Source organism: Paroedura picta, chromosome 9 (assembly GCF_049243985.1).
Source record: "Paroedura picta isolate Pp20150507F chromosome 9, Ppicta_v3.0, whole genome shotgun sequence".
In the NCBI taxonomy this organism is placed as follows: domain Eukaryota; kingdom Metazoa; phylum Chordata; class Lepidosauria; order Squamata; family Gekkonidae; genus Paroedura; species Paroedura picta.
This window is the reverse complement of record NC_135377.1, coordinates 18,761,942-18,788,715: the sequence shown is the minus strand read 5'-3', so window position 1 is coordinate 18,788,715 and position 26,774 is coordinate 18,761,942. Positions and strand designations below refer to the sequence as shown.

At 40.7% G+C, this 26,774-nt stretch overlaps 1 protein-coding gene across 49 annotated transcripts in view; it reads left to right on the top strand.

Annotated features, from left to right (window-relative positions):
• RIMS2 (regulating synaptic membrane exocytosis 2) overlaps window positions 1-26,774 on the top strand; it is a 360,299-nt gene that overhangs the window by 308,237 nt on the left and 25,288 nt on the right. For 40 of the 49 annotated variants that reach the window (XM_077351690.1, XM_077351691.1, XM_077351711.1 and 37 more), the window contains 3 exons: window positions 4,261-4,433; window positions 6,484-6,789; window positions 17,743-17,984. In XM_077351690.1, the coding sequence (XP_077207805.1) occupies window positions 4,261-4,433; window positions 6,484-6,789; window positions 17,743-17,984 (721 nt within the window). The remainder of the gene's footprint in view (window positions 1-4,260; window positions 4,434-6,483; window positions 6,790-17,742; window positions 17,985-26,774) is intronic. The other 9 variants (XM_077351714.1, XM_077351713.1, XM_077351736.1 and 6 more) reach the window with 6 other exon arrangements.

Here is a 26,774-nt window from a genome sequence, read left to right as displayed (position 1 = left end):
CTGAAATCATTACGCTTTTATACTTTTAATTAAATTCTACTCTTGTTTAAGTAAAAGCAGCCATGTTATTTAAAATAAAGGATCCCCTTTCACCTTACAGCCCCTCCCACGTGTATTGTTTATTCTATTATTCTACCAAATTAAGTCTTCAGGTTTATGGTATTAAAACAAGAGGTCTATGGTGAGAGATTTTGGTGGCTGCAGAAATCATTTCTGAATATTAAGGAGGCCCAGGCCTTTTCAGAACATTGCTGAGAGGGCCATTATAAGAGTTACAACACTGTAGTATCATAAAGGGTTTTTTAGAAGACTGGCTATATGCACTGCAAATGAGATCTGCACATTTAACAATAGATCTGGATCTAACATCACCCCTGAGCTTCTGCATGTGGGAGTGTTCTGTGTACTTTCTCTGCCTTTTTTCTTGTATTTTCCCATCTAAATATGCTTTTCAGCAACTCTTGTTTTGGCTCTTTGAAATCTGAAATAGACAAATGGAAATAGATTGTTATAGCAATATAGCAATTTCAGATTTTTTAAAAGTAGAACTCAAAAAGCCCTCCAGTAGCATGGTTCACCTCCAGTAAACCTCAAGTAGGGCAGCAAAATATGCACTATTCCTTGAAGAAGAAGAAGAAGAAGAGTTGTTTCTAATATGCTGCTTTTCTATACCTGAAGGATTCTCAAAGCAGCTTACAGTCATCTTCACTTTCCTCTCCCCACAACAGACACCCTGTGGGGTGGGTGAGGCTGAGAGAGCGCTGATATCACTGCCCGGTCAGAACAGCTTTATCAGTGCTGTGGCGAGTCCAAAGTCACCCAGCTGGCTGCATGTGGGGGAGTGCAGAATTGAACCCGGCATGCCAGATTAGAAGTCCACACTCCTAACCACTACACCAAACTGGCTGTTTATGCACTTTATTATATTCTGTACAGTACTCTTTCCAAAGAACTGTTTTATTTCCTAAAATATTTGAGTAAGACAGGACAATTACAACACAACAGCATATGGAAGCTCCTACAAAAGTGTTTTACTTTGGAAATTAAGGTGGAGAAGAACCACCATGTGGAAAGCAGCTTTGTATATCCGCTCTATAGTGATAGTATTTAACTCCAGAATTCAAGATGATGTCTTCTAACAGTTTCAGGCAATTCTTAAATAGTGTGTGAGAAAGAACTGGATCAAGCTGAGCACAGTTCAGAAGACATCTAATTGGTTCAGTTTTCCATTTATAAGAGGAAAAGTTAAAAACTTAGATCTACGTAGCCTGGGCATCCCTTGACTTACCTTTGTTCAGTGGAGTAAAGTCAAATCACGTCTTTCTGGGGGAAATCTGTCATTAAAACAGACTGTAAGCAAGAACTGTCACTTTAATGGTGGCAACATATAATTAACAGCCAAATTAAGATAGCTGCAAAGCTTTCTTTGTGTGGCAGTACTGCATGATTTATGTTGATGTGTCTCAAATGTTCTTCATAAGGAGACAGGATTGATCCAGCCAAGTGTTTGTATGGGCAAAAGGATTTCTTCCTTCAGAACATGATGGTCTTGCCCCCTTCTTCGTGCTGCAGCTCAAAATGCCCGTTGTCTCCCCAGGAGTAGCGTTTTGGAGGTCGTTTTGAGTTGTACAGAGAAATAAAATAATAATCTACTCTCAATAATCTTTTAGACCTTTTTCTCAAAATTCTGTCTAATTTCGGATAAAGTATCTCCTGATCACCCAAGGGTCTTCTAAAGTAATGCTTTGCGTCTTTTGTAAGATGTTGGTAACCAACAGATTGCATTTTTACTTTTCTTGTTGACTATTACTTTTCATATATTGCATCATATCATATTATATTGCGATACATTGAATATGTAATTTATCATTTGCTATCATTTGTAACAGTTTAATTTGATCTATTTTTGACACATTATCAGCAGTTCTTATTATCAGGGTGCTGAGTTCTATATCCAGGTCCAAAACCATTGCTTTTCTCCACTTGCTTCGAATACGTGACCTTCTTGGTGTAGCCAGCTTGGGGTAGTAGTTAGGAGTGAGGACTTCTAATATGGCAAGCTGGGTTTGATTCCCCACTCCTCCACATGCAGCCAGCTGCTGGCTGACCTTGGGCTCTCCTCAGTGCTGATAAAGCTGTTCTGACCGAGCAGGAATATCAGGGCTCTCTCAGCCTCACCTCCCTCACAGGGTGTCTGTTGTGGGGAGAGGAAAGGGAAGACAACTGTAAGCCACTTTGAGACTCCTTTGGGTAGAGAAAAGTGGCATATAAGAACCAACTCTTCTTCTTTGTGAATGGATACAAGTGAGACTTTTATATGATACTGCATGTCCCATTTATATTACCAGTTCTGAGTACTAGCATTTAAAAAAATAACGTAATAGTAACTTGCCATTACTTCATAGTGTAGTCAGAAGTAACTTGACAGCATTTAATTCACACAACTTACAATGGTATTATAATTGGCCAATTCTTTATAGCAGTCTGGAAAGTGGTAAGGAGCATTGCACCACCACTGACTTGAATACTGTTGTCAAATGTTCATCTATGGTGGTTGAATGATTTCATCATTGTAAAGTATATGTGCAGAAATGAAATGTTGTGAAACTAGTAAATAGGTAGACTCTAGCTAACCTTTCTCTTTTCAGTGCTACAAAACTACAACAATTATATTTATTTATTATTTATTTAATTTATATACCACCCTTCCCGGAGGCTCATGGCGGTTTATATGGAACATATGAACAATACATAAAACAATCTATAACATATGAATAACCATACAATAATATTAGTAACTGGTAGTTGTAACAATAAACTGTGTAAACAATGCAAATGGTATAAAATATGGAACAGTTTGCACATGCACAAGAAACTTTCTCCCTAACATGATGTGTTTTTTTGGTTGCTTAGCTTGGCATTAAGATTCTATAATGGTCATTGTAGTCCATGGACATCTGAAGAGCCCGAGTTTGGCCACCCCTGTCCTAGGGTCTTTTATGTAAAGATTACATAAATAAAAAAGCACTTTAGAGACCAATAAGATTTTCAGAGTATAAGCTTTCAAGCTCCATCAGACACCAGAGAGCCTGAAAATCTTGTTGGTCTCTAATGTACTACTAGACTCAATCTAGTTCTGCTGCAGATCAACATAGCTCCCTTTGAAACTGTCTCCTTGTAACGGTATAGTTCCTGTCCTAATTATTGAATACTTTCTTCTTTAGTAAAACAAATCAGTTTTCAGTACTGTATAAAATGTCTGACAAGCTTAAAACAGTGCTCAAAGTCAGCTCAAAGCAGAAATTGGGGGAAATTAAGTTTACTGTTGAACAAACATGCAATAGAGCAGTAAGAACTTTTGAAACAGAGGACAGTTTTCTTCCTCTAGCAGCATTCCCCTAGGTCTCCTTTCACGCCTTTCTCAAGATTCCCCAACTCACAGCAATGGCTTTGGGGACTTCTCTTTGAAGAGAAAGATGGGAAAGATCCCTTCATAAACATTTATGGTACTTCAGACCCAACCTAATGAATACGTTCGAACACACGATTACAGGCTGACTCTGTCATTATTGTTTCCATGTTGGGAATCATTAGTGTAAATCAAACTCACCCCAAGGAAAGGAATCTTTTGTTATTTTATGGGTTTGCCTGTATTAACCTTGAGCATTTCACAGTTGATTAATCCAAAAATTAAAGCAAAATTATGTACAGGAACCCAGTTGCACTTTAATGTCTAGTGAAATGTATTCTATAATTAGATTTGGATAGGAATTGTGCCATATGAAAGCCATCTTCAACCTAAGTGGGTTCCATTTAACACTTTAGGAAGTTTGATTTGATGGATCAGGTTTCTGTAATCCCAGATTTACAAACTCTGGCTCTGCTTTTTAAAGTTTTTTGGTATTAACTATTATTATGTGATGATAATTGTTTATGTAAGCCATTTTGACAATTCCACAAAAATGGCAAAGAAATTGTTTAAATAAATAAAATTCCAATAAATCTTAGTCACGAAAGTCTCATGCAGCAGTTAGGACACATGAAAAGTAGAGTTCAATTGGGCAGGAGCCAACAACTCACACAGAAGGTTTTTTTTTTTTTTAAAGAGAGACCTGTAATTTTCTTCACCACCTCTCTATATGGGGTACTCTGTTTTTATTGCTTGTAAGCCACCTTGAGATGACCTAGTCAAGAGAGGCGGGGTATAAATGAAATTATAAATAAAATAAATTAATATATTCATCTGTCTATATTTTACAGTATCGGTCAGGGCGAGATCCTCAACGAGGCTCTGACAACGTCTCCAACAAGTCTTCCGACAGTGACGTAAGTGATGTGTCAGCAGTATCAAGGACCAGTAGTGCATCTCGCTTCAGCAGCACTAGCTACATGTCTGTTCAGTCAGAACGACCGAGAGGGAACAAGAAAATTAGGTAAGAAGGGGTAACATCAGCAATTTTCAAGTTGACATTAGATTGCAAATCTCTTTCTTCCACTGTTGTATTTAGGAAAATAGATATGCTACCTCTCCAGAGGACCTGCTTGTTAGTTACAAAGCCAAACATGATAAAATCCTCAAAACAGCAGAGAAATAACTAAAATTAACAAAATATTTTAAAAACCCGCCAGAGCATAAAAAGCAACATAAAAAAACAGCGTAAAACCATTCAGTCCTCATGGTCAAAACAAACAGTAAAAACTATTGCTGCTTCCAAAAGGTTTTTCATTATGTCATTCTAGTTTTTCATAACATAGAGATGTTTACTATATTAGGCATTTTAATTCTTCACTTCCATAATATATGTATTACTTGTAATTCAAATCCCCAAAATACAGTGTTTGAAAATACAATTTAAAGGCAGGGTTTTTTTTTTTGTGTGAAGATGCTAAACTTTGTAAGCCTATATAACAAAGTTGTAGATGCAAATATAGCCCTATTAAACCTAGTTATTTCCTTTGTGGAATTTTAAGCACATACACAAGCTTTTTAGGTGTGGTGAGGAAACTTTATCACAAACATTTCCCTGAGATGTGTAATTTGAACATTGATATGAGACTGTTCCGTTATTAATTAAAAGGGATAATTATACATGCCCTAAGAACATATTGCATTTTAAAATGCAAAGTAAATTATATATTTTAGGCACAGTGACACGTGAGCTAGGATTAGAATGGGGGGGTAGGGGGAGATTTCCCTAGTATGACCTGTTTGTCCTACTTACTTACTGTGAAATCGCATTGCCTCGTGATTCCTCCCTCCGAAATATTCTGACCCCCCTCCCACAATACTCATGGGGATCTCTTTTCCTCATGATTTCCAATCCTGGACCTGGCTCCCTCATTGCAAGCTGGGGCAGGTGAGAATCACTGGACCTTGGTTGTACCAAAGGCCTTGGTTGCTGGCTGAATTGGGGCCTGGGGGAGGACTTCCTGCCTAACTCTTTTGAGACTGGCTTGTTGGAGTGGTGGTGGTGGCAAGGACAACCCTACCTCACTGCCCGACTCCTGTTTGCCAGTTCAGCGGGCAAGTGGGCTTGCTGGCTCTGTGATGTGGAACATTAAGGACTTTCATGCCTTCCCACTCATCTCCCTCCTTGTCAGCTCCGCTCGCAGGTAGCCTGGGGAGAGAAGCACAGCTACATGACCCTGTCTCATTGAATGGGTTTTCCCACCAACAGGAAAAAAGGTAATTCAGGTTGGTCAGTGGTTGCTAGACAGATCCCTCGGATTGCCTTTTTCCTATTGGTGGGGCAACCCCCACCAGGGGCCAATAGCCTCTGGTTTTAAGCAGTAGGTTGTTGGTCCTGCAAACTGGGTTTTATTAGGGGGAAGATTTTAAAATTGCATTAAAGCCATCAATATAACAATACCCTGTAGTTAACCATTGTAACAAATAAAATATTCATAGACATTATAAATGCTGTGGAAATCAGAAAGAAAAGGATTTGTAGTTCTCACTTTAAAAAAAGTTATCCCTCAAAACATTTAGGATATTATTATGTAATATGGACAATTAAACTTCATAACTGAAATAATAATAGTTGTTCAAAGCACAACTGCTGGAATTTTGGGACCAATTACATTTTATTTATTATTTTTGATTGGTAATGATGAGTCCATTCTTACTGCAGAATATACCTGTTCTGTGGATCAGTATCTATTGGAGAAACATCATGAGGAGGCACGTTATAAAAATCCACTGTCACAACCCAACCCCTTCAGCTGCTTTTTAATGTTAAATAAAATGACAGATCCAGTTTTGGATCTCCCATCATGTAATGTACAGTTTGGATTTTATTGACTGACCCATTATAGCTGCATACAGAGGGAAAGCATCTTTATTTTTGTCATTGCATTTTCCCATTTGTTTGCCTTTACTTTTTAATTTTTTCCCTATTGAATGCATGTTTGATTTCTGTCCAATCCTAATTTGCTTCTTTCTTCTTTTATTTTGCATGTTTCTTCAATTTTTGTTTATTTCAGAAGATCAAGTGAGGAGAGAAAAGAGGGTGGGGAAGAAGGGGAGGAGGAGATATTTCTTGAGGAGGAGGTATTTGTTGAGGAGAAGCAAGAAGCAGAAGAGTTGGAGAATCAGGAGAATGAGGAAATTGTAAAGGATGAACAAGTTGATGAAAAGGGGGAAGGGGAAGAGGAGGCAGAAAAATGTGATAAAGAGGAAAACAAAGAACCAGAAGAAGATGAAAGGGTTCAAGATGATCAAACTGAGGAAGGGGCAAAAACAAGTGATAAAGAGGACTCACAAGTGAGATACTCACAAGATGATCTCAGGTAAAATAAATATCTATTTGATAGCCAGTAGTGTACGTAGTTCCTTGAAACCTGACCCTATTCCCTGGACCATACCATTCTCCATCCTTTGCAATAGTTTATTCATAATCCCTTTGACGTTAATTTTTATAGATTAGCAAATTTTAATAGATTAGCAAATGCTCATCTCAGTAAATTTGTTTGGTTCTGTTTTGATGGTTTCCATGACACTGGATATTGTCAGCATCAGCCTAAGCAGAGTTACACCCATTGATTTCAGTGGATCTAGAAATCAAAATATGCTTATCCTTAAGATGCCACTGTAGGGGCCTGACCAAATGCAGAGTCATGAAGAGGTTTAATGTGTTCTCCATGGGCTTCCTGTAAAATATTCATGACATGTATCCTATGTGCCATGACAGGCATTTATTTCAGTGTGTAGAGTTTATTGAACTACTCTGGAAGTGTTTAAGGGATAAAAAGTATTTTTATTAAAGCTTTCACAAACAGGAATATTGTAGATGTTTTTCAAGTTCCATACAAAAAGATATTTTAGGGAAATTAATTTGGTGATCTCACAGCAAATGGATCTTTCATATTTTCAGAAGCAATTATTACTGTATAGTAATGATAAAGATACGCGTAAGGGTTGGATTTTAAAGAATTTTTCATTCATATGAATTTTTACATTGGCCTGCTGGGTAAGAGGCTAGTGTTCCAACTCTAAAAGTAAGATTCATTGATGTTCATGAAATTTCTAAGGAGACAGTTGTTGCACCTTTGTTGAAGAAATCTGTATTGGATAAAGGGCCTCTGATCTATTACAGGCCACTTGCAAATTTGCTCTTTTTTCTTGGGAGAAGGATTTCTTAATAATATATCTACTGTTGATGATTGTTCAAACATTATTGTTTGCTCTGGTGGATAGTCTCCCTTTATATATGAACAGGAAGAACTTATCCATTCTGATCCTTCTTGATTTATCAGCAGTCTTTGACATGGTGGATCATACAATCTTATGACAGAATTTAGAATTTGGGAGATACAAGTCACTGATCTGATCATTCTTATCTGATTGCACCCCAAAATTTATTGTTTAGAGTAAGGATAAGTATATATTTACTTCACTTTCTATAACCTCTCCCTGATGTTCATTAATATGTGTGTCAGTTTTTGAAGTAAGCCTAGACAGAACTGGGGAGATGAATATCATCATTATGGTGATGACACACAATTCTAGATTTCCTAAAAGAATTTTCAATTAGTGAGCTTTTGATTACCAATGGGCAAAGTCAGTTTAGTGATTATTTCATTACATGGATTGTGTATTTTAATTTGTTTCAGGTGTTTGTGTTTGATCTTACTAGGTTGTGTTTTTTTTACGTTTCTTTGGCCCCTCTGGAAAAGAAAGGCAAAGAATTTCTATTCTAGATAAAAAATCCCAGTGAAGTCTGGGATGTTTTAAGGTACAAATAGTTTGTTCTTCTAGGTCATTTGGATAAAACAGAATAGGCTGACAATGGGGGAGGGGTTAGATTTATTTTCTTGAGGGAGGGTTACTGATTGGAAAATTCATGGGGGGCTGATGGTGTGAGTTTAATCAATAGAGTGAAATGACTCGAGGCTACTGGTAGTGAAAACAAACCCTTATTATCTGAAAGAAAGTAAAACTTTGCAAATAAATATGTACTCTGTCCTTGTGCTATTTGTGCTTTCTTAGAATAGCTCAAGCATTAGCACTGTACATTCTAGAATACTGGACAAAAGGTTCTAGAATTTTCAAACTGCATTTATGATCTGCATTTATGATCATGAAGCATGGAAGTGAAGGATTTTGCTTGGCTCTATTCTACCATCCAGCTTGTTCCTGCATATGGAATTAAACAGACACATTGAAGAAGGGGAAAAAAATTACTTGTCAATACAGGGCTTTGCTACTTTTACCACGGTGCAATTTCCTTGGGTTCCACAGTATTGAAGAAGGAACAGAAGGCACTTATCTTGACATATGAGATGAAGAAAAATTCTAGCCAAGAGGAAAGGCAAAATAGCCCAATGTTATTTTTAAAACTGCAGAAATTCATGTGAAATCCCAATTGTATTTCTACAGCAACGAAGAACTACAGTTAAATTATTAGCAGCCCTATTTTGTAGACATTAACTACAGTACTTAAACTGAAGTAAACAATGGCTAGCATCCAAAGACCTTTGTGGACAAGCTGATACCACTTCCATTTATGCAGGGTTTCCTCCCATCTTCGGAAACCCCCACAATATCCTATAACATTTTATAAGGCATAGCTGTTATAGGAAGAATTGGGGGGGGGGGGATACTAGATGTTATAAGAGCCTCTTGTGGCGCAGAGTGGTAAGGCAGCAGACATGCAGTCTGAAAGCTCTGCCCATAAGGCTGGGAGTTCAATCCCAGCAGCCGGCTCAAGGTTGGCTCAGCTTTCCATCCTTCCGAGGTCGGTAAAATGAGTATCCAGCTTGCTGGGGGGTAAACGGTAATGACTGGGGAAGGCATTGGCAAACCACCCTGTATTGAGTCTGCCATGCAAATGCTAGAGGGCGTCACCCCAAGGGTCAGACATAACCCAGTGCTTGCACAGGGGATACCTTTACCTTTACCTTTTACTAGGTGTTATAGTGGGAAGGAAAGGACAGGAAAGCTCACTACTTGCATGATACTCAGCAGGATCCAATCCATTGTCTATGGGTAACTAGTACTTCAATTGAAATGTATAAATTGCAACGAAGGGCACAGAACACACAGAACTGCCTCTAAATGACTCAACTGGACTAGCCAAAACAATTTGACCCAACAGATGCCCACTAATATGGCATTACATGTCTGTAACGGTTACACAAATGTTGAGTATCTTAAAAATATTGCTTTAAAAAAATTCCCTTTATATAATCAAAATTATTTTGCTCAGTCTGGTATAAATTAAACACAGTGAGTAAAGATTGCCTGAGAAGATATTTTTTAATATATTAAGTTACAGAAAGAGCATTCTCTGCAGCCATCAGTTTGCAAGCATCTCTTTGTTCTAAAAGAAAAGTTGGATTTTATCTTGAGTTTAGAAATTCGTCCTTTGAAATCTTTTTTTTTTAATGTTTGGAGTATTTACTGTTTCTTCAGTGACTCATACTTCAGTGAATTAAATGTGAAATGGCAGCCTAAGCCATCCATAGATCTCTATGTTGAGGGAATGCTGCTTCCTACGCTGAATATTTCTTGTTAGTAAGTAATAATTACTCTAAGAAAATAAGATAGCTTTAGATCTGCTGTCATATCTTTATGTCCTTAGATCTTTCTTTGTTCTTTATATCTTTCCCTGATATCTGACAAGGCTCACATTTTGCAACTATTTTGCATCTCTAAAATGGATTCCAGCAGCATCTTGTAAAACTCATCCGCTCAGTCTATATCTGAAGGTTTCATAGATCATGTTCTTGTCATAATCTTAGCGCTATATTAAAAGATCACCTTTGGTCATGGGAATACAGAGCAGAAAAGCAGCCGAGAGGGGTGGGGCACTTAACCCTTTCCTTTTCTGCTGTTTCTTCTGCTGCACAATGGTGATTCTCTGCATAGCTTTCATTGCTGCTGTAAATACAAAGAAATACGCAGTGTCAATAGAACCTCCATATAATAGTCTTCCCTGCACTTTCCTTGCTTCAGCACCCCAAAGCCTGCTATCTCCCCCCCCCTGCTAACAGAGGAGTTTTGAAACAAACCAACAAGATATCACTCTAACATTTCACTATAACATTATTAAAAACCTATTTGCTTGGTCCAGCAATTGCCAGCTTTGTGTTTGCTAATGAGAGAAATCTTCCTTGCAGCAAGCTTTTAATTTTTATTGAATAAAACTGGTCAATCATGTATCTTTTACCAATTTTTCTTACCTCTGCATATTTTGACAAATTATTGCTTTAACTCTATAAATGCCTATTCCTGTATTATTTGTATAATTTTTATAGCATGACTTAAAGAGAGTCTCATACCAGATCTTCTCACTTACTCAAAGAGACACCAATTGATAAGTAGCTCAGTCCCCTTTAATAATAATCTCTCTCAGGCACTGCAAAGAGCTATTGAGATTGGGGATTCAAACACTGCTGCATTCACACGCTATCACCATTTGTTCATGGTTCATAAAATATAGAGAGACTGGGATCTTAGCCTGTGTGCATCTTTCCCTAAGACAGGGGTGGCCCGACTGTGGCTCTCCAGATGTCACTCCCAACTGCTGCTGTGGCAGGGGCTCATGGTAATTGTAGTCCATGGACATCTGGAGATACACAGCTTGGCCACCCCTGTCCTAAGACAGCCCACAGGGCTAAACAAACAAGGTTAACTTTTTCTTCTGGCTTGAATATCACACTAAAGAAAGTCAGGTAGAGGTTACAAAGCTTATTTGCAATTGAACTTTTGAATTGAACTCCCTATTCCACTATTTGGGATCCTTTATTGCAAATTGTTCTTTTACTCTGTCTGTTAAACTGCTCGTCCAGACTCACTCCCAACTGCCAACTGCTGTCTTCAGTTCTATTAACTGCTGTTTTCAACTGGCTTCCTCACTAACATACCATCAACTTCCACTGGATAATCTTAGGGAGAGGTGGAAGGAAGCAAAACGGTCTGTCCCAGGGACTATATGACTTACGAAATAATGACAAGAAATATAAGGCTATAACTAAAGGAGCACAGCTACCCTTCTGAATAAAATATACTTAAACATTAAACACATCCACTCTGATAGCTAACCTAGATCAAGGGTGGGAGAATTGAGTCATATTGTCTTTTGCTAAGAGAGGAACATTCTTTCATTAGAGCAAGCTTTTGTTTGGTGGTGCCAGACTCTTCTTCTGCAACAAGGCTGTCCACTTAACAGTATGGGGTCATTGGACTGTTTTAGCACCACTCTTTTTCAGAGCCAGTTTAGAGTGTCATTCTAGAACCAGTGATAATAGAGTTCAAATCTCTGCTCTGGCATGCGGCTCTCTACGTGATTTGGGGACACCCACATTTTAAAACAACTCTATTCCAGGGCCTGAAGCATATGACCAGCTGGCCACAAAATTCTCCAGTTCCCCCATACACTGCTGTCTGCAGTGACCATGCATACCAGCCATAAACCAGTGAGTATACATTAAAGGATCCTCAAGGAAAAAACAGTTTGGCACCAAAATGATCCATCATACTGTACTGGGAGATAAGACAAGTTGATCAGTATACTTCACAACTTATTACAATACACATCTAGAACAGATGTCCATCAGGAGGTTCATCCAGTTAGAAGCCACAGAGCATTCATAGTATCCTTAGAAAAGTAAAGCCTTGTCTTGGGGCCAAACAAGAACTTAACAGTACACCTGCAGACATAGTATCAGCATTCTCAGAGCTCCTTAACAAGCAACGACTGCTCAAATGTGTGTGTAACCATATGGCTTTGCTGTTGCCCAGGGCAGATCAAGAAACAAATGTTACAGAAATTTCTTGAACCAATTCCAAATCATTTCTGGCTGGACTGCATTTGACATTGTGTATCCCATCTGGCTGGATGTTGACAAGAGAACACAAGAGAGCATAGAAGACAAGTCTTGCATAGTCTAAAAGAGAATCCTGAAAACAACATCAAAATACAGATCTGCTCATTATTCTTATAATGTACAGCATTATTATGCTGTCCTGCCACAGTTCACTTAAGTCTGGATATCTCAACATACCTATTTCTATCATCTATGGCACTCCCTATTGCAGGGATTCCCAACCAGGAGGGGGTCCACAGCCTTTCCCGTCCTGCCTTTATGGACTTGGCCACAAACTGAGGGAACCTTACCCGCCACTTCCATTGCTTCCCCTCCCCTCTCCCAAATGTGAGTTCTCTTGTGGTTTCTGTACTTGGGAGGGGGCGGAGCCTGCATGCCTACTCCCGCCTTAAACCACTTCCTGTCTCTCCCTGCTCAGTCCTCCACAAGTCTGCCTGAACATGGGTGCCTTAATGCAGTGGTCCCCTTTTTATCACCGGGGACCAGTCAACGCTTGGCAATTTTACTGAGGCCCGGGGGAGGGGAAGTCTTTTGCCAAGGGACATCGTAGCCGCCTGAGCCCCTGCTCTCCTTGCTTTCCTGCCGGTGCCCCTGACTTACCACCATCTGCTGGGGGGTGCTGCCAGCAGCAGCTACGCAGTGCCATGCTGAGGGGAAGCCCCAACCATGGCGGCCGCTGGAAAGCATCAAAGGTGAACCAGCAGCAGAGTGGCAGGGCAGCCCCCAAGGCAGCAGCCAGGGAGGAGGATGAGCAGGAGCCGCGCCCAGTACCAAATGATCCATGGACCGGTACCGGTACCCGGACCAGGGATTGGGGACTACTGCCTTAATGGATTAATAATCCCCAGTTTAATTGGTAGAAGCAGTTCTGAGAAGGAGGCAGGACAGGCAAATTAATTCAGATTTTAGAATTTTAATAACTCATGATATTTTAAACCTCTAAGTTTGTATATTTGTTGTATGTTTTAAGTGATATAAACCGCTCTAAGTCTTCAAGGAAGAGCGGGATATAAATGTAATACATACATTTTTCCACCCCACTGGGATGAAAGAAACTTTGGGAGTTGCTAAGATTCCCTGACAGAAATAACTTGAGGTAGGCTCTTTACTGGCCTAATTTTCTCTCCTGCCTTTTGGAGGATGTCCCACATTTCTTTCTGAGCGTGAGCTGTGGTTTTGTTTAATATATCTAATATGGTTTGAGATGTCAGGAAGCCTCAGTGCCTATGCCTCCCATCCATACTTCTGCACCTATCAAGAACCCATCATGCTACATTCCTGCTCCCTCTTACTTGAGCCTTTAGAGCTCTGAATCACTTTAAATAACATTTATTTCTTAGATAGGCACTTGATACAGCGCTTTGGCCATATGAATTGTTTGACAATAGACAATGGGAAAATACAAGCATTCTCTATAAACGGAAAGAACTAAATTAACACTTGTTAACACTTTTACACTGAGATTTAAAAATGTGAAATTTACTAATAAGGCTCCTCTGTCACTGTTTATATAACTTTAACTGTCTTTCATGAATGCCGTCTATATGACCACAAAGTTTGGCAACCTGGGTGACAACTGGGGCCTTTCCACTCCAACATTTCCTTCTTCTCATGTTCTTTCTTAATCTGGCTCCCGATGAATGAAGATGCCTTCATTCAATAATGATTCAATAATGATTTGCAAGAGGTAAAGTCACAAAAGGTTCATTCTGACAAGTTATCTATATACATAAAGAGTGATTCATCCTTCTGACAACACACTGAAGGTTCCAACGACTCCTGTTGCTGGAATCTCCTCTCCCCCAGGGCCAATTGCTGCTCTTGCTCAGGATTCTGCATCCCCCCCCCTCCTTCAGGTCTGCAGCTGTGAAGGGGGCCTCTAACAGCCCCTGACTGAGGGGAGGGGACACCTTTCCAAGAGCAATGCAGGGAAGTCTGTGGGCATATGTGTGCATTCCTTTTGAGGGGAGGAAAGTTTTCCCCTTCTGCCTAACCATTGGCTGACAGGGAGGCCATAGAAAAGCCCCTTCTCACTTAAAATACTGCTGTGACCAGCCTCACAGCTTGAGGGCAGATATAGCCAAACCACGCATGTCTCTTCTCCACTACTCTCTGCACATTTGAGGCCTACCATGCAAGGTTGTTATGCAGATGAAACCGGATGCTGTTGTGGAGATTCTTTTTCCTCCTGCACAACAACCCTGTGCTGTAGGCCTCAAGTGTTTCATCTCCACAACAACCTGTGTGGGGAGGCCTTAAATCTTTCTTCTGCACAACAATCCTGTCCACCCTCCAAAGCAGCCGTTTCTGCTTGGGGAGCTAGAGATGAGCTGTAATTCCAGGAGCATTCCAGGCCTCGCTTGGAAGTTGATTACCCCTAGGTTGGAAATATTTCTGGAGGTTTGGAGGTAGGCCTTAAAATGCTACAGTGCCTCAGAATCCACCCTCCAAACTGCCTGGAAATGAGCTGTACTTCCAGGGGATCCTCAGACCCCACCTGGATGCCGGCATTCCTAAACCTCAGTGGGATACAATTCTACAGTCACCCCTCCAAAGCAGGAACTAATCTTTATAGTCTGGAGATGAGCATCAATTCCAGGAGATCTCCAGACCCCGCCTGGAGGTTGGCTGTGCCTAGTCTGGAAATATTCCATGAGGTTTGGAAGTGGGGTATCAAGAAAAGTGGGGTATCAAGAAAACATTGCAGAGAGAGGTTAAGGTTGCCAGATTGGTGTGGGTTCATGTTCTGGAATTCCACAGTGCCTAGGTATGCATAAATTGGACTAGGGTAAAGATTGCTGTGCACAGGGAGACTTCTTAGGGTTGCCAGCTTCCAAGTGAGGCCTTAAACCCATGCAATGGGCTTTACTACTTGTGAATGGATAAATGGACAGTCAAGTTCTGATGAATAAGTCTGAATGCCTCCAAGTGGACCTGGTTTGCAGACTGGATATGCTTCTTGGCTTGTTGATACTTCTGGATGTTTGTTCAGGTAGCAGCTGTTACCAAGAGTGCCCTAACCCACAGTATATTGGTATACTAACAAAACCTTTCCTGGAGACATGTGACCTTGCAGTTGTCACATATACCCTGCTGACTATCAAATGCAGCCATTGTGATGTACTGTATGTGTGACTATCTCAGAAAAGTTTCAACCTATTTTAGAGAACATTTAGACATAACTATTTTTCTGCTGATATCAGATTTTTAGCTTTTTTATATGCTGGATGTTGAATAAAGTAGTTTTGAGGCCATGGTTTTTATATGAAGCTTGGTATTTATCTGTTGTTTTTAGCATTTGCACTTCTCATTCTTTATTGTTTTTATCAATTATTGTTGCAAATGTTTTGATTGTGAGCTGCTTTCAAAGTATTTATAATTAAAAAAAAATCATAATAGAGGGACAGTGTTACCTGAACACTGTTATTTGGCTATCTAGGCTGCTTGCCTTGAGCTAAGAAGTAAGGCAAATATTTTCATTAAAAATAAACAGGAAGCATTGTCTATGTACGTGCTTCATCATTCCTTCTTATTTAGGGAAGGTTGTTAGCCATCTATATAAATATTTTAAAGAAAGAACTTGTACTGTTCAGATGGTGGATCCAAAGATTAAAGTGCCTTCTCCTTATGGGAGGTCTTTTTTCTCCTTCATGCTAGAGCAGTAGAGAATAAAGGTCAAACTAAGACCTAGCCTCTTGTGGCCTAGAGCCTCTTGTGGCACAGAATGGTAAGGCAGCAGACATGCGGTCTGAAAGCTCTGCCCATGAGGCCGGCTCAAGGTTGACTCAGCCTTCCATCCTTCCGAGGTTGGTAAAATGAGTACCCAGCTTGCTGGGGGGTAAACGGTAATGACTGGGGAAGGCACTGGCAAACCACCCCGTATTGAGTCTGCCATGAAAACGCTGGAGGGTGTCACCCCAAGGGTCAGACATGACTTGGTGCTTGCACAGGGGATACCTTTACCTTTTAAGACCTAGCCTATGTATGCATTAGCATGATATGGGAATGATTTGAGAACTGAATGGTAGACTGCTGATAGACTGGACTGTTCCACATCAGACTGCTGGTGAGTGATGATCACCTCTTAGAAAATATAAAATATGCATAGTTGGTTAATAGCTTGGATAGGAATCTTCTCATTGCTGAACTAGTTTCCTATTTCCAGGAAGTGTGTAATGCAGAGGTGTATTCAAAACCAGAATTAGTCACCTGTAGCCTGAGGGCAAAATCAGATGTGATGCTGGGAGTACAGTAATTGAGTTTCCAAGTGTTTTCTTATTTTTCTTCTAAAAGGCAGACACACTCAACCTACTTTCACACACCATGTGAGAAAAGCCATGGAGGAGCTTTGTTGTAGAACTCTGATGAAATGGCACAGTCCAGTCTACCATCTTATTAGCACCTCATTCTTTTGAATGTGTAGACCAAGCCTTAGTTTAAATATATTCCACACTGTGTGAACTTACATTCAAACTGTTCCACAAGTGTTTGCGGAATAGCACTAGTGGCTGCTTTCCTTCTTCTCATTGTTCCTTTGATCACCCCAGAGAAACTAAATTTGGTTACCTGTAACTGTTGTACTTTATGAGCGGCCCTTGCAGGAATCCATCAGAACTCACATTTTATGAGTCTTAAACTCAGGAGCAGACAGTCTTATGTCAGGCTGGTCAGTGGGAGAGGAGGTCTCTCTACATGGTTGCTGTGACTTGTGAAGGATTTCCTGTATATTAAGAGTATGTGGACCACTCTTAAAGAACAATTGCAGGTAGGCGCCTTTCCTCTCTTTAAGAGAAATGTATCTTCCCTAGGATACCACAATATGAAAATATAGGGAACCAATGATCTATAGAAACTGCAAAAGTCTTTCAGTAAGAAGAAACTACATCATCAGGTAAGATCTTTGAGCAAAAAATCAATTTGAGGGTCAGATGCTATGTAGTGGCCAAGAAAAGAGCTACTCTGTGTAATATTTTGTTATCTACTTATTTTGTATCACGTTCCCTTGATTAGTGGTAGATTGGACATGGAAAGATGGGATCAGCTGGCTAACACTTAGTTGAAAGAATAGACAAATGTTAAATTCTTAAAATATTCTGGCATCTTTGTCATATTTATACATTGCATACCAGTGACTTTGCCGTTTGTCATACTATGTGTAAACAAAATACTGTGAAACCAGTGTTTGAATATTTTCACTAAGATTTACAGTTACAATGGCGAGACAAGTACGTCAATCACTTTAGCTGAAATTGTCCTTCTCTGCTGCTAATCAAAGCTAACCAGACCTCCTGTGTGAATTAGCTGCTTTGTCCCTACAGTCTCCCTAAGCTTTCCATCTGAAACCTATCCTTCTCTGTCTTCTCCCTTTTACTTTCTTTTTTACCTCATTGTTTATCCATCACCGGCTGACAGTGTCTTTACATCCAAAATGCAAAGCAGACAGATGGGCGCTTCTGGAAAGAACATCACTAAGAGCACCAGCATCAGTGGGGAGATGTACACTCTTGAGAAGAATGACGGCAGCCAGTCAGACACAGCGGTGGGTACGGTGGGCACAGGAGGCAAAAAACGACGCTCCAGCATCGGTGCAAAGATGGTAGCCATCGTGGGTCTTTCACGGAAAAGCAGAAGTACCTCACAGCTCAGCCAAACTGGTAGGAACCTAGATTTTAATTTCCCCCCCTTCCAGTGCATTGTTTCCCATGCTACATATATAAACATTAGGGTTCACTTGCATGAATGTACTGCTGAAACTGCATATTTACTAATGAGACTAGCCGAGTGAGTTTCAACTTATTATCTTCCTGAGTGTTTATCAACCCACCTTATTTAACGCAAATGTTCTTCAGATTGAACGGCTGTGGCTTCAGTTATTGTGCTCACTGGGCCGCAAGGAATGAAATAATTTCTTTTCTTCTCAGGAACAACATGGCTTGCTGTGTTTATGTTCTAAGGGCCATTGGTTTATGAAGGAACATTGAAATGAAGCTGATATAATTAATTCTTTGGGTTTTTAATCGAAATTCATATTGCCGCTCTCTACTGCACATTGCTTTTGGTGTGGAATGATATCTGGCTTCGAGACTGCAAGTCATATGATAGGTACCCTAAGTAACAATGTTCCTTTTCATTTCCTTTTATTTCTTTCAGTTCAAATACATGCTATTAATTTAACCAACATCAACGTTTACAGGTCCAAGTTAAACTATTATTCCACATTTTAGGTGCTGTATGATAAATCATGTCTTTTAAATGGTCCAGGAAAGAGGGAAAGGTTGTTTTGTACTGATGTTCATGGCAGGAAACTGGAAATATTTAAGTCCCTAAAGCATGTGTGTTATTTTGAAAGCAGAAATAGGTGCACTTACATATGCAGAGTTTGTGAACTGTGCTGGTCACCATCCTTTAAAAACTGAAAAGCAGTAGAGGTACTTACTAGCTTGTTTTATATATACATACATATATACATAGGGTTTAAGCATATAACACGCTAAAGAAGACCCAAACTTTGCCATGATTGCCTTGCCATGTGTAGCAACGCAATGGTAAGAAATAACTTTAACAGAAACTGTCTTTGACATCCTCTTTGGGGATGTATTACTTGCCGTGCAATCCTAAAGAGAATTATTCCTTTCTAAGCCCATTGACTTCGATGTACGTAGGAGAGTAAATCTGCCCAAGATTGCAATGTCAGACCCTTAAGGCTGCTGTACTCAGTAGTAAGGCTGGCTTTCAGAAATGCCATCTTGTTTCTACAGTTCCATACTCTCAAACCCTCTTCTGGTTATGGGAAACGGTGTTGAAATAGACAATGTAATTTCAATCAGCACTGCTAATTTGTAAATGTAATTATATAGTATTAAGGTATGTTTGGTTCTTAATGAGCACCATTAACCTCTTCCTACATGTTGACTTCTGCTGAGTGGATAATTAACCAAGTAGACATAAAGCTGGATGCACCTAAGCAGTGCAGTTTTTGATTGTGAACATAATATTTACCTTTCCATTTTAATAAACATTGCAAAGCTACATGGCAGTTCTCCTGCAGATGGCCTTGTTGGATCCACTACTCCACAAAGTAGCTTTCAGTTTTTCAGTTGTTGTTGGATTTCAAGCAAGATTTAGTACATCTGGAGTTGATGAAGACTTGGATTGTTTTGTTGTACTGTGCCAGATTATCAAGGCTTCTGTTTGAGAGGGGATTTAATGAATTGTAAAATAACTGAGTATGCGTTGAAGAGTATATCAATATATTTTATTTTTTTTTAACTTTAAATTTTAACTTTTATTTATTATTTAGACTTTAAATTGATAAGTAGCTGTTTTTGGAAGTCCATACAGATGTTTCTACAAGCTTGAGAAAAGACTGAGGTTTTCAGGAAAATCTGAACCCATTACAAAATAAAAATATAACGGGGGAGTTAAAGCCCCACAAAATAATAGTAGCCGCAGCTTCGGCTTTAAGAAATTAATGCAGTCTGTGGCGGCAATACTGACAGCCTTCAAGCCTTAACTTCTGTCTGTAAAAAGGAGAGGAAGAAGCAGACCTCTTTCCAGTAGGGGGAAAATAATGACAGCGGGGCAGATAAAGGTACAGTAGCTGGTGTGAGGGAAGGGCCGAAGGAAGGAAGGGGGAGAGGCTATGGGAGCTATCAGAAAGAGGAAATAGGAAGGTGGACATTAAATACCCCCCTGCAAGTTCTAATGGTTCTCTAGCTTGCATTATCTAATGTCGATTTATTCTGTGTTTCAGATAGAATTTAAAATTTAATTAAAAATTGGATGAAATTTATACAGATGCTGAAGTTTGAATAGGTTTTTGTTTATTGTCATTATACCGCCATAGAAATGTCTGCCCTTTTTGTTTAGAAATGACATATTTAGGAGATTAATCATTTGTATTTTAAAGCAGACTTGCAGTGAGCATTCTCTCCACTTCATACAGTTCTGGTTAAAATATGATTTTTGTGGGTGAAAGCTACCTTGTGAAATAATTCTTCTCGAACAGAATTATAAAGAATATAAGGATGGTGCAAAAGTAAACTTTAAGTAATCCTTCTAAATCTTTTGTTATTACAAGGAAGAATGCTGTCAGCATTATTCCTTCCGGTTATAATGAAAATTTATATTGTGGTCTTTAGGTGCTGTGGAAAGACAAATACAGTGGTTGCCTTTCATTCATTATTTGTTTATTGTTCTAGCTGTAGGTTGGGATAGAACCCGGCACTGCTCTTTTCTGCTGTCTGATGCATTTGCTACATTCATACTATGTGTGTTCTATATGTAATACAAACAAAAGCAATGGCCATGCCCTGCAGTGTCAGGTAAAACAGCCCAGGGTATGATGCACAGTCTAGCCAGTGGTATTGCTTCATGACTAATAAGGAATGTGTTTTTCATTTATATTCCTTTCCAGTGCTACTCAGTGTTAATTAGATAAACAGTGGAAAGCAAATGATCATAAATTTTTGCCAGGATCATGTTATACTATGTAAAATAAATACTTGGATTCTAAATATTTGTACTGTGAAATATGTGCCCATTATGACAGCATAACACTGCTGCTACTTCACTGTAATCTGCTGGTCTCCTAATGTACATTCCATCCGGACCACTTATATGCAGTGGTCTAGAGAGAATCAACATCCTCAATTTGTCAAATAAAGCTAAATTTGCGGTTATCTATGGAGATGGGCAAGCTTAAGGAATCTTAAATGATTCCCAGTAATACATTTGTTCTCAGTATTTGCCCAATTCTAGTCTGTGTTGGAGCAGTGCTATGTATGAATACTTGCATAAAAATCTTTAATGTAATAGAAGTACTTGGGGGGGATGGACTTATTCCCCCAATAATGATAAAGGTGTTTGCGACTTTAAGAAACAAATGCCTTCAGTGACTACTTGTGGGGGGGATCTCCTGAGCATGGCGGTGGCAGGACGGTAGCACCCCCCTCACTCCCTGGCTCCTGAGCACTGCAGCGGTGTGGCAGAACACCCCCTCCCTTACCTTGCCGGCTCACCTCGCCTCCTGAGCATGGCGGCGGTGGATGCCACAGGACATTCCGCCAATGGTCCAGGCCACAGACCTTTGGCGAAAAGTTGGGACCGTCCCACTGTTTTCGTGTCACATGGTCACTATAGTCATTGGCATACCCAGTTCAAACCTCTGTATCAGCTGGGCAAGAGGGCCCATAAAGATGTTAAATAGGTGTCAGGTACTCATTCTGTTCCACCCATGTGCCTTTTCAAATCCCCTCTCTGAGCTTCCTGCTTCTCCCCCCCCCCTCCTTTTTCCCTCTCTCCGGGCGGGCTCTGCCCTTCCTCTCTCTGAGTGGTGGGATCCAGTGCTCTGCTTTGAAATGTTAAAAGCATGAGCAGACGGTCCAGCCTGCTCGGCTCCAGCATTTAGCACCTAGCTGGGTTCAAACACTTCTCCTTGGGAAAGGTTTTCTAGCTCTCCTGTTGAAGGGGGGGGGGGGTCTACTTGTGTATCTATAAAATCTGGGTCCAATCTAGGAGCAGTGTTGCAGTCAATTTTCCTGTTCTACTTGTTGGCTTAGCTGAGTGTTCGTCTGTCTGTCCTATCTTCAATACAACTAACTTTCTGGTGAAATGCCGGGCGTCGGTAGTCACTGAGTTTGGACATTGAGGAGGGGCTCCTCAGCTGCATTCTCTGCTGGGTTTGTGACAATAGGATTGGGGAGATAACTGCTCCTTGCATCTCCCCACTTGGGAGTTGCCAGCAACTTGATTGGTTCTCTCCTATTGCTACCCTATGTTCACAATCCTGAAGGAAAGAGATCAGCCACTGAAGGTCTGTCCCTCGTATCCCAGCATCAGTGAGGTGGCAAGCTAGCAGCTCATGATCTACTGCATCAAGCACTGCCAAGAGATCGAGTACTATTAGCAGTGTGGACCCACCTTGGTCCAGCTGACAGCAGAGGTCATCCATCAGGGTGACCAGTGCTGTCTCAACCCCATGGCCAGGCTGAAACCTGACTGGGCTGAGTCTGGGACTGAAGCTTCTTCCAGGGATGCTGTCAGTTGATTGGGGGCAGCTCTTTCCACCACCTTCCCTAGAAATGCTAAGAGCGAGACCGGGCGGTAGTTAGTGGGCTCCCGCGGATCCAGGGATCGTTATGAAATGAAGGCTATGTGCTACATTGTATATATTTAAGCCTCTTAAAACAATTTTAGATTTAATGAGACAGTATTGCTTATTCAAGTTTTTGCAAAAAAATTGGGGGAGAAGGAGGCTAGTGCTAAAAAGGGACTTTTCCCCCCCTTACGAACTCCAACATTTCTGGAAATGTTATATGTCTTCTCAGAAGCAACCAAGGATGAGTAGTGTTTATTCAAAACTCCTATTCAGTGATTAAAATAATTGATCTCATTAGCTTAGTACACTGTGTAAAGGTCTTTGATGCTTACATGAAATCATTATAAAGCCTGACATTTTTGTTCACCGTAGTGCTTGTACTTGAACAAAACAGCCTTTCTGGATTGTGTAATAAGACAGGGAGTATTTGCTCTCTGGATGACAGCTGTATTTCTTTATGCCATAATGCCCCTCCTGGCTGCTGGCACTGCAAAACAGATAGTCCTTCCCATGAAGAATTTCTTTTTTGGCCCCTTGATAAGATGGATCTGACCTGGAATGAATTCACTCTCTGCATGCTGCCTAGAAAAGTTTAGTCTGGCTAGGAAAAACAGAAGTCACGGGTTGTGGTGTTCCTTTCTTTTATTTGCTTTGATTTCTAGGCTCCTCCTAAGCAGAAGAAGGTTGAGGAGTTCCTTCCCTGTCGTACAGGAAGGAGCAGCAACCAGATTTGGTGCCTCGGGTACCCAAAATTCTTGGACTGGTCTTGAATACCAGTGCAGCAACTGGACTGGTACACATAGTAGTTAAGAGGGCATTCCTTTGGGGGTGGGGAATGTCCATTTGTATGTGATGCAACATGAGATGAAAGGCTATTCATAAAGTATGTAAACACCCCACCTATGTAGGTCTTAATATCTATTTTAACAAATCAAGATGCAGTGAAAATGCTGGAGTTCTGATGCTTGCCAGGACCTAGGAGATTTTTTAAAAGGCCAAGATCAATGGTACAAAATCAGGTAAAATATATATACTTTATTACTCGATTCAGTATTTTTAAAATTCCCTACACATTTTGCCAATAGGCTTCCTGTAATAATGTATAATAACAACACTGAGTTTACAGACATACAGTTAAAATTATACAAAAGATGTATTATAAATTAAAATCCAAATCTTAAAATATCAGTTACAAGCAAAACCGCTAGAGTTTATTCTGTCCTTGAAACTGCATGAGGAAGGGGAACTCTTTGAAAAAACACAGAAGGTTATGTATGTGCACATTTTTTCCATTCTGCAGACACTTCATTGGTTGCCAATTAGCTACTAGGGTTAGTTAAAGCCTATCACTCACAAAGGCCACACACCTGGGGCCCATGTAAATACAGGACTGTCTCTTTTGCTATATTTCACAGCTGTGACAATTGTGCTTGAAAATGCCATCCTGCAAACAGGTAAAATCAGAAACTGACTGTTTATTCACTGTCGTGGTTCTTATTTTAAAGATCCCCTTCCTGTCATTTAAGCCAGTGGTGCCCAATCTTTTTCTCACCGGGGAACGGTCAACGCTTGACAATTTTACTGAGGCCCGGGGGGGGGCAGTCTTTTGCTGAGGGACGTTGCCGCCACCTGAACCCCTGCTCCACTTGCTTTCCCGCCGGCGCCCCTGACTTCCTGCCACCCACTGGGGGGCACTGCCAGCAGCAGCTGCGCAGTGCCATGCTGAAGGGAAGCACTACAGGTGAGCCAGTGACAGAGTGGTAGGGCAGCCCCCGAGGCAGCATCCAGGGAGAAGGACAAGGAGGAGCTGCGGTCCGAAACCGACTGATCCATGGACCGGGACCGGTCCCCGGACCGGGGGTTGGGGACCACTGATTTAAGCAGGTTGAGGCCCTCCTTCCCTCTCCAGATCATCCGACCACTGAACAAATGGCTGAGAAACAGGATCATTCTTTCTGGACGCTTTGTTTCAAAGCCATTCCCTATAGGTGCAAGGTGTTTGGGTTTCTGTTCTGCCTGGCATTGTTATTTCTGGAAGTTTTCAATTCATTTTGCTGCCCTTGGGAAGTGGTGGCGGGCGGGTGGGGAGGCTGTTATTTTCTCCAGCCAAAAAACCAAAAGCACATATTAATATACTCATTTGAATTGTTTTCTTTCTTGTTTTTTTTTTTGAGCCTCTGAGAATTTCTCGAACGAGGTGCTTCTCTGAGCAAGTTGCTTTTCATCTTACTTTACTCCGTGCCAGCAGTGAATACAGAACAGAGCCTCCCTGATAGCCAGATAAAGTGACTAAGCAGAGTTCTGCATAAGGAAGCTAAGAAAACAACTTTAGAAACATCAGAAAGGGAACATATGCTGAGAAGAAAAGAATGTTATGTTCAGTGAATAATCGTATAAACGATATCCTGTTTTATAGATTCGTACTGAAATAGTTCAGTACCAAACAGTGTGGCCTTCAGTTCTATATATTTATAAAAGTAGGACCAGTGATAGAATTATAGTAATCACACATGTACATCATTTTCCTATTGGTTTTCTGAACATAGGACTATAGTTAGGAAGCAATCTTTAGACTTTATCTATATGTAAGGTTACTGTCAGGTGCGAATGTTTCATTGTGATGGTGGTAGTGATTAGGGTTGTGCATGGCAGTATCCAAATCGGCCATTCCAGGATGACACACCCAGAGACGCACCACCGGGGGGGAGGAGAGGCGAGGGCACTGGTGCGTAACTCGGCGCACACAGCGTATGTGCGCCGAGTTACGCACCGGTGCCCGGGCCTGCCCCCCCCCCCCGTGCGTGGTGCGGCTCTGGGTGTGTCATCCTGTAATGGCCGATTTGGACACCGCCACGCACAACTTTATGATGGTGGGGACAGACACTGAGCTGTTTGCTCAGACATTAATTGTCAGCCAGTGACTTTACTGCATGCTTTATACTGCAAGATCTCTTCACAGATCTTAACGTAGAGATGGCAATCAACGGTGCATCAGCCATCATCTTCCCATGCAGCATTTTAGTGAGCAGTTCTCAGCAGGAGCTAGTCTGATGGACCTAACTGCCTTAATGTCTTTAATTATTTCTAAACTTCTCTCCAGAGAGCCTGGAGAAGTCAAGATGTTCTATAAGACCTTAAGAAAAATAGTTAGCTGCCCTCGGTTTCTACTGAAGAGTATAACTTCTGTGGTTATTCTCGCTCTGCAGAAAAGCCAAGTGCCTTGTGGTGCTTCAGGAGTAATATCAGTATGGCTGATATCCTGTCACAGAGAGTTAAATCTCTGGTCACGGATTGCCCCAGGTGCAACTAAATGGAAATTCCAAAGTTACTAGACCTTTATGGTAGCAATCTGTTGGTAAGGATTTTTATTGACAATCTGCAGTTTAGAAGAAGCAGAAAGTGTGGAAACAAAGGAATTTACCCACACCTTCAAATTAGCCTCTTCCCTTATATGTCCGGAATGAAAATTATTTATTTTGCAACTTTCCAGCAATAATTAAAGGAGATTGCAGCTATTTGAAGGCGTGACTGATATATATATATATATATATATATACACTAATAATACTACATTTGCATATTTAAATAGAGCATGAAATGGTTACAGTATTACAGCAGATGGAATTAAATCTTTAGTTGTGCTAGTATTATATCTTTAGGATCTCAGGATACCGGACAATATGACATATATACAAATCGGCTTTGTAAAAAGAAGTTTTACTTATGTTTTGCCAAGTGCTCAAGAAATGGCCAGACTTTGTCCAAAAGCCTCTAGCTGTAATAAGTAAGGGGACCTCTTTGTACCGAGGCAGCAAACCTCTGAGTACAAATGCTAGGGAGCAGCATCAGGGAAAAGCCTTGGTCTCTGTGTCCTGCCTGTTTGGTCCTCCAGGGAAACAGATCGGCTGCTGTTTGAAATGGTGACCCTCCACTGTTGTGATCCAGCATGCTCTGCTTATGCCGTTATGTAGTATTACTCCATTCTGAGCCCATTCATATCAGTGAACTCGCCTGGTCTTGCACTGGCCATTGGTATTTAACAGGGGTTGGTAGATGTCACAGATGACGTAGCCCTATTTGTTTACATTTTTCTTCCATGGAGATAACCTTTATGTAGGAAAAGCTGTGTACATTGTCACATATGCTCTGTGAGTAACTTTTACAGTTTCACAAACCGGGCAGCCTTATCCCTGCAACTCCTTACTCAGAGATGCTAGGGCCACTACATAAAATGAGATGGGACAGAACAGGCAGGAACAGAACAACCCTGCCCCGCCCCGCTTCCACACACACACAAAAAATAGAAATCCAAGTAGTACCACTAAGGAACTTGGGGGGGGGGGAT